General features: G+C 34.5%; 1 protein-coding gene across 1 annotated transcript in view; it reads right to left on the bottom strand.

Annotated features, from left to right (window-relative positions):
* LOC132718130 (zinc transporter ZIP10-like) overlaps positions 1 to 13,100 on the bottom strand; it is a 116,121-nt gene that overhangs the window by 32,600 nt on the left and 70,421 nt on the right. Inside the window, exon 7 of the mRNA XM_060701754.1 lies at positions 4,782 to 4,896. Within this exon, the coding sequence (XP_060557737.1) occupies positions 4,782 to 4,896 (115 nt within the window). The remainder of the gene's footprint in view (positions 1 to 4,781; positions 4,897 to 13,100) is intronic.

Here is a 13,100-nt window from a genome sequence, read left to right as displayed (position 1 = left end):
CAACGCTTTATGCTCCCACATTGTGGGGCCAAAAAAATTAGACAAGGCAGAGTTACGGTTCATGTGTACTGCACATCTACTCAATGAGATCTATCTACCTACAAAGTTTCATGTTGATACCTCTTATAGTTTTAGAGTTATGTCCCGGACAAAGTTCAAAATGTAAAATAAACAAAGGGGGATAATTCAAAAATTAGGCAAGGCAGAGTTACAGTTCTTGTGCACTGCACACCTACTCAATAAGATCTATCTACCTACAAAGTTTCATGTTGATACCTCTTATAGTTTTAGAGTTATGTCCTGGACAAAGTTCAAAGTGTAAAATAAACAAAGGGGGATAATTCAAAAATTAGGCAAGGCAGAGTTACGGTTCTTATGCATTGCACACCTACTCAATGAGATCTATTTACCTACAAAGTTTCTTGTCGATACCTCTTATAGTTATAGAGTTATGTCCCCAGACAAAGTTCAAAGTGTAAAACAAACAAAGGGGAATAATTCAAAAATTAGGCAAGGGAGAGTTACGGTTCTTGTGCACTGCACACCTACTCAATGAGATCCTACTACCTACATAATTTCATGTTGATACCTCTCATAGTTTTAGAACTTACAATTACTAATACGGTAATACCATTTGTATATTTTATCAAACTTTTAGAGTTAAAACTAATAAATTTAACAAGAAATGTCAAACAACACATGCCCCCATTTCTAGCCCTTGACACATTATTGGTTATTTTGTTATAGACACTTGCCATAAATGGGTACTTGGAACCGTTCAGTTAATTGGAAAAAAGAAAAATAATAAAGACTTTGTGATAAATAGTTTTCAAGATAATGAGCAGACATCATTCTTACTTAAAAGGCCTCTGTGACCTTAACCTTTGAACTAGTGACCCAAAATCAATAGGGTTCATCTAATAGTTATGACCAATCAAAATTAGAAATATGAAGACTTTGTGATAAATTGCTTTCAAGAGAATGAGCGGAAACCTAAACCATACTAACAAAATGAAGAGAAAAAAACTGAAACAATATTATATCATTTGTATGGAACATATTTGTAATAAAATTTTATCTCGAAGGCTTTTAGCGGGCATTGAAAATGACAAGCTGGTTGTTTGCTCACCAATACAAGATGAAACGCACAGGTCTGTTTTTCATGACTGCACAAGAACACTACTGTATAATTTACCTTAAAGTCTGTGGGTCAATATCCAGCAGTAGTTACATGTAGATCATGACAAAGTATTTTTAATAATTAAAACTTGTAAATAACATGTACAGAATTTCCATTGGCTAACGAAAACTCTTCAATTAAAGGTCAATTTATTTCTGATAGATCGCAGTGTTTTTTTCTTTATATAAGTTATAACTACAGTCAAACGTGTATTAAGCGACCGGGCAAGGGAAACACCAAAAACGGTCGCTTAATGAAACGGTCTCTTAAGACAGTCAGCATGATATAAAAGTCAAAATTTATAAATGACATCTTTTTTATTCGATGGGATTGTTTTTCAACTTCATTTTTATATAAATGTTGAATAATAAGTACGCTCCGATAATCTAAACGGATGCAAATGTAAAAATAACGTTCTGATATTTATTGACAAAACAGTTTTGATCCATTACGTACATGTTTGACATTTTTTCCAGAATTTTTTAACTTCTCCGTTGTTTTTCCTTGTCTCCAACACGAAAACCCTATTAGTGAAGATGTTTTCTGTTGTGCATTTTTTCATTTGAAATAAACAAACTACATCTATTTGTTACGATTAATTTAATGGCTAATCAAGTTCAAGGTCAATTCAATGCAGTCTAAATGTCAACAAGCGAAGCGTATACACCATCTCAGTATGGGCGGAGCGTTGCATTGTTTATCCGATATTATTGGATAATACACGTCACGCGTATACTTAACTTCATTTGCATACGCTAAAACGGTATGGGAAATAGAGTTTTTCACACGTTTATTGTTGTGTTTTGATTGCTGACACTTGTGACATAACGAGGTGGCGTTCTCTAAAAACACAATTACTTGACAGGTAAAAGTGGTCGTTTAATGAAAAGATTGATGTCAATTAGGTGACTAATTAGCGGTCGCTGGTCGCGTTGAGCAAAAGTCGCTTAATACATTAAAGATATAGAGAGAAAATGATCGGGGGGAATTTAAAGTGGTCGTTTAAGACAAAAGTCGCTTAATACACGTGGTCGCATGGGCAAGTTAGACTGTATTACTCGAAAAAGGTACTGTTCCCAATGGTAAAAAGACATGAAAATTCCCAAATTCTAATGAGAAAATTCTCAAAATGACTGTTCAAAATTCCAGCAGGCCATGATATTTCTCTAAAATGATTGATTATATTTATATTAATTACCACTCAATAGTTCTACCTGGACACTGGAAGATGTTAACTGTCTTTATTCATTATGGCCAATCTTATTTGTAGCTGAAAAGATGCTTAATAAAATTTGAGTCAAAATAACGCATTTTTTCCCAATCAGTCTGGTACCGGCACCAATAACTAAAGCAGAGAGAAAAAACCTGCTGGATCTATCCGATATCTTGTCATCATGATAATATAATGGCCGACCATCATCGGTAATATTATTTTTAAAAAATATGTATGTTTATTCTGTTCCGAAAATGTAATAAGACCTGCAAATTACTGACTTCATCATTGCATTTATCTACTATTGAAAAACTACTGTACGGCTAGCCACAATAGTGTGTATTGGCTAGATATATGTGACTCACATACAGCTAGAACTTCTGGCACCCAGTACGGGCTCTATATGCATAATGCAAAACTAATCAAGGGCCATAACTCTGAGTTAAAAGGTCTAACTGGAACAAGCGGACGATATGCGCATCTCTTCTTGATATTGATGATTCCCATAAAGTTTCATTGAATTCCAGTCAGTAGTGGCAGAGAACTAGCGCGGAAACGAAATTCGGACGGACGGATGGACGGAAGGAAGGACGGACAACGCCAAACTATATCCCCTGATCCATCGGCGGGGGATAATAAGGTAGCAGAAAGAAGTCAGGCAGAAGAAAGTAGTAAGTCAGCAGAAAGTAGTGAGACAGAAGAGAGTAGTAGTAAGACAGCAGAAAGTAAGTCAGGCAGAAGAGTAATTCAGGAGGAAGTAGCTAGGCAGAAAAAAGTAAGTCAGCAGAAAGTAATAAGATAGCAGAAAGAAGTAAGGCAGAAGAAGTTAGTAAGGCAGTCAAAGAAACATGATCAATTTATAAGAGTGATGCCTATCTAAAAGTTAAATGTTGTCTGCTAAATTAGAAATACAGAAAATATAAGTGGGTCCTAGCACCTTAGGTTGTTGATGACTTGAGCAAAAAGAATAAACAAATAATTTAGAAGACTTTGATAATCATTGATTGGTTGAAAGTATTTTTGTCTAACGTGATTGTTCCATTTTGTAAAATTCTTTGGTACATTTAATCGGCACCAAATTGTCATTGAATATTGTCCCGTTAAATCTGGGTTCCAAATCCACACCACGTAAATATTCAAACCAAAAAGTTTTTTTCATTAAAGCTGACTTTAACTGCTACTTCTCAGCAACTAATCTATTCTTATTACTTTTTATGAAATATGAAGTTCTAAATTTCAACATTCATGAATGTCTTTTCCCATAAACTTTCTTTAGCAATTTTATTTAACCTTGCATTCAATCATTTATTAGCATTTAAGAAATACTTATTAATACAAAACTAGGGGAGAATAACTGTGACAGAATACTTGGATTTTGACATAAGATGAATATCTTACATTTAGTATCTTCTTGTATTAATGAATTGAATATAAGTTTGATGAAATTGTGAAGTACCATGCATGCATATTTTTGTGGTTACTGTAACAGAAATGTCACTCATGTAACATAATTATTTAACCACGGTCTTGTCAGATAAAAACACTACATAATAGCTTTCAGATGACATTTAATCTTAATATAAAATAAAATGGAATTCAATAAAAGTTTGGTAAAATAACGAAGTACCATGCAAGTTTATTTTTTGTCACTGCTGTAACAGAAGCGTATTTCCTTTAACAGTACATGTCACTCATGTAACAGCACATAAAAATATAGTTATTATTTTACTAAGGTCTTACCAAATGGTAACAGTTCATAACATTCAGACAATCTTTACATCTTAAGGCAATATAAAATTACATAAAATGCGCTTATTTATAATTATATAAACTCCAATACTCTAAATATTTACGATTTAAAAATCCAGGTGTATTTATCATCTAAAATTTATATTTGGTGCCTTTTTAATATGAATTAATTGTTCTTTGAAAAGATTAATACAAAGCCTGTTGAATGATACATGTTTATGATTTGTAGACACAGTATCCTCTTTCTAGCTGTTAAATATAATAGTGTTACAGGAGTGACATGAGAGAAGTAGTCAGGTCATAGTCAATGCTCTTCTGACAAAATAAAGGCATTTTAAGCTTGCAAAAATAATTTTTCATCATTGGGAAATATCCCTTATCACACCACAAAAAAAATTCATCCCTCATAGATCATCTAAAAATCAAAGATATTCAAACTGAAAATGTTACGAAAATATAGAATGACTAATCAACCGACAAATGCAAAGCAATATACCCCCACTTCTTTGAAAGGGGGCATAAAAAGGGAAAATTGTGAGTGGGAATGGTAAAATTGCGACTAAGTTTAATTTGGAAAATTACAAAAATAATTTTTAGGTTGTGAACTTTACAACTTATAAGTATTAAGATGGAGGTTACCTTTGTTTGGGTGGATACTCATCATCATTCCATCACATTCACTATTTGCAAGTTTTTCTCCAACTTTCAACATTTCCTCATCTTTCAAATATTTATTACTATGATTTCTTTTGTGCTAAAAATTAAATTAGAATATTATTTATCAATGCTGTTCTTTTTATTTAAACAAATATAAATACATCGAAATGAGAAATGTGTCTATAGGATACTTTTGCCCCAATTTGTTAAGATGGGACACTTAATGCCCCAATGAAAATTTGTTTCAACTAGAAATGTGTCCCCACACTCAACTGATTTGTCAAACTTAAGACTCTAGGTCATATATTTTTTGGGCTGCACATGACACAAGTTGAAAAGTAAAATATTTTTACTAAGTCAAGGGCAATAACTTTACAAATATTGAATAGATCCACAAGCAAACCCAAAGATGCCACCATAAGTACACAGGCTGACCATGAACAATTTGAAAATTGCAAATTTATACTAAGTCAAGGGCTCTAACAAAACAAGAGGGCTCAGAGGGCCCTGGATCGCTCACCTGAGAAATATGTCAAAAGGTCAAAGTGTAGCCCCTTTTCACCCCAGAAGCACATTTTGAAAACAAGAAACAGCTAAATTTGAAAAAAAAAAATTTACACTGTCACTAAGAAAATTTTTGTGTAAAATTATTTCAAAACTGAACCAGTGGTTAAGATGTTGTTTAAATGTTGTTGTTTTCTAATTTCTAACTCTGGCAGCCATTTTATTAAACAGTTCAGCCTGTCACTAAGTGAGAGGTGAGTTAATAAAAAGATGATAGAAAAAGAGAGGGAAAACAAACAACACAAACTGTCAACCTCAATTCCCTGGGGCGTGGCCAATTTTGACCCTAGGTTTTTTTTCCCCAACAAACATGGTAGACATAAACAAGAACATGCTTCATGCTAAATTTCTAAGCTTTAGGTCTTAAGGATTTTCACAAGAAGATTTTTTAAAGTTTTTACTAAATACATGTATATATAAGGAAAGTCAATGATCCCTAGAGCAGGGTCAATTTTGACCCTAAGGCCTTTATTTTAACAAGGATTTTTTTTCTAGTTTTTACTTTATATTTATTTAGAGAGAGAGAGAGCATTATTTGAACAAACTTGGTAGACATCCACTAGAAGATGTTTCAAGATAAATATCTAATCTATAACAGTTTTGGATTGTCACAAGAAGATTTTCTAACTTTTTACTATATACATATAAGGAAAATCAATGACCCCTGGGGCAGGGCCAATTTTGACCCTAGGGCTTTTTTTAAACAAACTTCACGGGGGAGAATCACGCCATTTGTTACCCAAACAAACACGATGGTGGACGCAGCCAAAAAGTAAGTTTTTTCCTCTTTTTCTATGAAATTTGTGATGTTCTAGTGTAAGGGTACATATAATAACCTTCTCCACAGTTTGCCGGGCACACGTGATTTTATTTCATGATGTTTCAACCAATACTTCATCTGAAATGCGCGTCACAAGATTCAAAGTGAAAGAATTTTCGACCAGATTGATCGTAATAACGTACGGCTTCTTCTCTCAAATTCATTGCTGCCTTTACATATATGCATATTCACTGAAACCACTGACTTTAAAAAGTTGTAATGTGTCATCAACTAAGCATGCATGCCAATTCTGGCTAGAATTACGGCTGTAAATATTAATTTTTCTGCTTGGTGGAAAAATGCGCCGTACATTATCACGGATACTTTGTGCGCCATATGTTATCATTTCTGGAAAATGCCCCAATAATAATACTACAGCCGTAAATCTAGCCAGAATTGGCATGCATGCTTAGTTGACGACATATAATTATTTCAACTATTTAATGTCAGCGGTTTCAGTTAATAAGCACATATGTAAAGGAAACAGTGAATTTAAGAGAAGAAGCTGTACGTTATCACGATCAAACCGGTGGAAAATTCTCGCTTCACATCTGGTAACACGCATTTCAGATGAAATATGGGATGAAACATCATGAAATTAAATCCTGTGTGCCCGGAAAATTATGGAGAAGGTTTTTATATGTACCTTTACACTAGAACATCACGAATTTCTTAGAAAAAGAGGAAAAAGTTACTTTTGGCTGCATCCACCATCTTGTTTGTTTGGGTGACGAACGGTGTTAATCTCCCGTGAACTTGGTAGACATCCACTAGTCGATGTTTCATGCCAAATATCAAAGCTCTAGCTCTTTCGTTTCTTACAAGAAGATTTTTTTAGTTTTTGTAAAAAAAATCTTTCAGTTGCCATGGCAACCAGAGTACTTCATGGAATTTAATTCTTTGAACAACTTTGGTAGAGTTTCATGCAAGGAACATCCCTGCAAAGTTTCAACAAATTTGGCCATGTGGTTTAGTAGGAGAAGTTGTTTAAAGAAATTGTTGACGGATGGACAATGGATGACGGACAATGGGCCATCACAAAAGCTCAACTTGAAGACATTGTCCTCAGGTGAGCTAAAAATCCACATGCTTCACAGCTATGTTGATCATTTTTACTATTCTAACTCAAGAACTCAAGTAACACATAACATAAAGGAACGGTTTTTACTAAGCCAAGGGCAATTACTCTTCAAAAACTGGATAAATCTACAATCAAACCCCCAGGTGCACAACTACACATGACAACCAACATTTCTGTAAAGTCTCATGACTTTAGGTCAAATACTTTTTGAGCTACACACGACCAAAGTTGAACATTGAAAGACAGTTTTTACTAATTGAAGGTCAATAACTCTAGAAATACTGGATAAATCCCCAAGCTATACCCCAGATGCACAACTACACATGCATACCAACATTCCTGTAAAGTTTTATGAATCTCTTGGTCAAATACTTTTTGAGCTATGTGCGACTCAAGTTGAAAATTGCAAATTTTTACTAATTCAAGTGCAACTAGAACTATCACTTAATGTGATTAATACCCCCCACAAGACGGAAATGAGGAAGTTACAATTAACAGAATACCTTGTAAAAGAATTGAAATAGAGTTATGGTTGTGGGCAATTGAAGAAAGTTGTGGTTTTTGTATGTTGCATTTCCTTACAATATGGTTGACCATTGAAGTTTTATTGAATTACTCTGTAATAAATCCAGAAAGAGTAACGCTTCTTGAGCACTGCACTTCCTCTTATTGCGCTTGACCATTGTATGAAGTTGCATTGAATTCTAAACATTAGTTTTAAGTTATGCACCGGACAATGAAAAAGAACAAAGGGCAATATCTCTACAAATACTGAAGATGGAGATATGGTTATTGTACACTGCACTTCCTCTCATTGCGCTTGACCATTGTATGAAGTTGTATTGAATTCCAACTACTAGTTTTCAAGTTATGCACTAGACAAAAAAGTACATGCACTAGACAAAAAAGTAACAAAGGGCAATAACTGTAATAAGTCAAAATAGAGTTATGCTTCTTCTGCACTGCACTTCATTTCAATGCCCTTGACCATTGTATGAAGTTTCATTAAATTCCAAACATTAACTTTCAAGTTATGAACTGGACATTAAAAAGTAATAAAGGGCAAAAACTCTTAAATGAGTCAAGAAAGAGTTATGGTTTCTGTGCACTGCACTTCCCCTCAATATACTTGACCATTGTATGAAGTTGTATTGAATTCCAAATAGTATTTTTCAAGTAATGCTCTGGACAAGAAAAAAGCAATGGAAAAGTAACAAAGGGCAGTAACTCAATATTTACTCTAGACTGAGTTATGGTTCTTGTGCACTGCACTTCCTCTTAATGAGCTTGACGATTGTATGAAGTTGTATTGAATTCCAACTAGTAGTTTTCAAGTTATGCTTCGGACAAAGAAAGTAACAAAGGGCAATAACTCTGTAATTAGTCAAGATGGAGTTATGATTCTTGTGCACTGCACTTCATCTCAATGTGCTTGATCATTGTATTAAGTTGTATTGAATTCCAACCATTAGTCTTCCAGTTATGGTCCAGACAAAAGAAAGCAATGGAAAAGTAACAAAGGGCAAGAACTCTGAAAATACTTTAGATAGAGTTATGATTCTTGTGCACTGCACTTCCCCTTATTGAGTTTGACCATTGTATGAAGTTGTTTTGAATTCCAACCTGTAGTTTTCAAGTTATGCTCCGGACTGAGGAATTTAGACAATTGGCAATGTAATTCATTTTCATTTCCTTGATAAGTACCATGTACGCACCAAATTCATTTGAATCTGGATAAACTGATAAAAAGGAAAACAAATCTGCCATCCGGTTTAAGAGGAGTTGCGTTCACAAAATTTCTAAATGGTATGTAGTGAAAAAATCAACAAAGGGCCATAATTCTGTTAAATTTGGTCGCAGCAAAAATTCCTTCCTTTACTACCATCTACACATTAAGGTTGTTCATCCCTGGAAGTTTAAGCAAAATCTGCCACCGGTTCAAGAGGAGTTGCGTTCACAAAATTTCTAAATGGTATATAGTGAAAAAATCAACAAAGGACCATAATTCTGTTACATTTGGTCGCAGCAAAAATTCCTTCCTTTACTAACATCTACACATTTAGGATGTTCATCCCTGAAAGTTTCAGCAAAATCTGCCATCCGGTTTAAGAGGAGTTGCGTTCACAAGATTTCGGGACGTACGGACAGACAGACGGATGGACGGACATACCAATTATTCAGGTTTATGAGCTATTTCTATTGTTCTTTTCTTTTGTTTCCTTGTGGGCTAACTATTGTTTCCTTATGAGCTAACTATTATTTACGGAATGAAGTCCTTTGTTCTCTTTTGTCCCAGTGTACTGTTAGTTAGCTCATATACCTAAATTATTTGTGCGGACGGACAGACGTACGACCAAGTGCAACGCTATATGCTCCCACTTTGTGGGGGCATAAAAAAAGGAACATTTACCAAACAAGAGGGCCATGATGGCCCTGAAGTTGCTCACCTGTATATAGGCCCCCAGGGCGGGGCCAGTTTAAACCCCAGGGCTTTTATTTGAATAAACTTGGTAGACACCCATTAGAAGATATTTCACGCTAAACATCTAAGGACTAGCTTGTTGAGTTTTTTAAATAAAGATTTTTTAAGTTTTAACTATACACATATAGTTAAAAGCAATGACACCCCTAGGGCGGGCCGATTTTGACCCCAGGGCTTTTATTTGAACAAACTTTGGAGACACTCACTAGAAGATGTTTCATGCTTGATATCTAAACTCTAGCTATTCTGTTTTTTTTAAAGAAGATTTTTAAGTTTTTGCTATACACATATAAGGAAAATCAATGTCCCCCGGGACAGGGCCAATTTTGACCCTAGGGCTTTATTTTAACAAACTTTGAAGACACTAACTGGAAGATGTTTCATGCTAAATATCTTAACTCTAGCTATTTGGGTTTTTTCAAAGAAGATTTTATAAGTTTTTGCTTTACACATAAATAAAATCAATGACCCCCGGGGCAGGGCCAATTTTGACCCAAGGGCTTTTATTTGAAAAAACTTTGTAGACACTCACTAGAAGATGTTTCATGCTTAGTATCTAAACTCTAGCTATTTGGTTTTTTTCAAAGAATTTTTAATTTAAAGTTTTTGCTTTACACATATATGGAAAATCAATGACCCCCGGAGCAGGGCAAATTTTGACCCCAGGGCTCTTATTTGAACAAATTTGGTAGACACCCATTAGAACATGGTTCATGCTAAATATCTTAGCTCTAGCTCTTTGGGTTCTTTAAAAGAAGATTTTATAAGTTTTTACTATATGCATATAGGGAAAATCAATGACCCCCTGGGGCGGGGCCAATTTTGACCCCAGGGCTTTTATTTGAACAAACTTGGAAGACACCTATTAGAAGATGTTTCATGCTAAATATCTTAGCTCTAGCTCTTTGGGTTCTTTAAAAGAAGATTTTTTAAGTTTTTACTATATGCATATAGGGAAAATCAATGACCCCTGGGGCGGGGCCAATTTTGACCCCAGGGCTTTTATTTGAACAAACTTGGTAGACACCTATTAGAAGATGTTTCATGCTAAATATCTTAGCTCTAGCTCTTTGGGTTCTTTAAAAGAAGATTTTTTAAGTTTTTACTATATGCATATAGGGAAAAATCAATGACCCCCGGGGCGGGGCCAATTTTGACCCCAGGGCTTTTATTTGAACAAACTTGATAGACACTCACTAGAAGATGTTTTATGCCAAATATCTAAGCTCTACCTCTTTGGGTTTTTTAAAAGAAGATATTTTAAGTTTTTTCTATCGGTTGCCATGGCAACCAGAGTTCTGCATGGAATTAAATTCTTTGAACAATTTTTAAAGGTGACCACCAAAGGAACATTCCTGTGAAGTTTGGATGAAATTGGCTCAGCGGTTTATGAGGAGATGTCATTTAAAGTAAAAGTTTACGGACGCCAGACGGACGGAAGCCGGACGAAAAGCGATCACAAAAGTGACAGGTGAGCTAAAAAGTAGGAAAATTTAGCTGTCTTACCTCATTAAATACATGATGATTTGTATTGTTTGATTTTATAAACCTGTCATTTGCATACTGATTATACGGTCAATGCACACATTATATTAATCTTCGAGATGCAAGCAGTAATATGTGATTGAATTGATTTGTTTCTATGAATTACAATGTATACAGGTTGTCCCTGGGTTTATATATTCAAGCCAATTCTTGGAACTTTCAAAAGATAATTATGTCCTTCATTTACCCATCTGACTGTTACCTTAAATGACAAGTGGGACAGCCAGGATGGGTCTTTGTGCCACACAGATGAAAGCTTCTTACAGTCCATCAGACCTAAAATTAGGGCAAATTTTAGGGCAATATTTCAGAAATTTTAGGGCTAAGATTTGGAATTATGGCCCCAAAAGACCATGATATGGGCTTACCTTTGCATATTTGACACAAAAGTAACAAACAAATAATGCTCTAGTTTAATAAGAGCAAATGTGTCTACCAGCGTTCAATAGTCATCAGAGAATAAATGGACTGCCTCCCATGCCAAAATGGTCATTGTCAAACCATGTTCAAACCATGTGGGAAATAAATTTTTTAATGGTTGAACATGTCAAAAGAACATGTTCTATCTATGTTTTAGGAATGTTAAAAGGAATTCTTATACAGTGCAGAAAAGACTATGCAAAACGAGACAAATCAGTGTTTCTAAGTTGTTACAGATCCATGTAGACAATTTTGCAAGCACTTTGCCATTTTCATTTAAAATATACATCGATTATGAAGAATAGTTCTAAAAACCAAAGAAAAAAGTAGGGATCAAACCACAGAACTCTCATATATTAGATAATCTCTTAACCCACTGTATTATTGTGGATGTGACGAGAAACCACACAAGCTAGTGTGACTTTTCTAAACATTAGTTATATTCTCCATATTAATTCTCATAAACAATACAGACAGAACTGAAGTGGGATCAAATATTCAAATAAGTGCTTTAATGTATTCATAATTGACAGGTCAATAAAATCACTAAGCAGGTCTTTCTTCAGAAAATAAAACTTTTTTCGGGTTTATATATTCAAGCCAATTCTTGAACTTTCAAAAGATAATTATGTCCTTCATTTACCCATCTGACTGTTACCTTAAATAACATGTGGGACAGCCAGGATGGGTCTTTGTGCCACACAGATGAAAGCTTCTTACAGTCATAATTATATATATAACTTCTATCCTTAATTGATAAGAAACACTGATTTAAAAGTACAACTTAATTGCAAATTTCCTGAGTTCTTAAAAAGTAGGAATTGAGGACAAAAATGAGGAATAAAGAAGGAAAAAGTAGGAACACTTAAAAAAGTAGGAGAAAGTAGGAAAAAGTAGGAACAACTTGACAGCCTGTGATGGTGAACAAGTGAGCAAAGTTTCAAAGCCATATGTCAATGGACTTTGAAAATATTTGAGGTATTACAAAAACTTTTAAAGTACATTCTAAGTCGAAAAAGGGGCATAAATCTGTCAAAATGCTTGATACAGTTACCTCCTCCTGTCTACAGGTTGGGGTCATGATGATGAACAAGTGTGTAAAGTTTCAAAGCCATAATATGTCAGTGGACTTTGAAAATATTTGAGGTATATTACAAAAACTTTAACATAAGTGGTTACGTTGACACCGACGCAGACGCTCGGGTTACTACAATAGCTCTACTTATTCTTATCGAATAGTCGAGCTAGAGGGTGATTCCTATAAAGCCCCTTCCAAACATAGTACTATTATCATACTTGCTTCATAGGAACATGTTACTTTTGTTACTACTTTAAGGTATTGGTAAATTATTCACATACAGCACAAATATTATCATTTTGAGTTTCGGA

Source organism: Ruditapes philippinarum, unplaced genomic scaffold, assembly GCF_026571515.1.
Source record: "Ruditapes philippinarum isolate M1 unplaced genomic scaffold, ASM2657151v2 ctg56_1_1_1_1, whole genome shotgun sequence".
In the NCBI taxonomy this organism is placed as follows: Eukaryota; Metazoa; Mollusca; class Bivalvia; order Venerida; family Veneridae; genus Ruditapes; species Ruditapes philippinarum.
The sequence above is the reverse complement of the archived record's forward strand: the minus strand, read 5'-3'. Positions and strand labels throughout refer to the sequence as shown.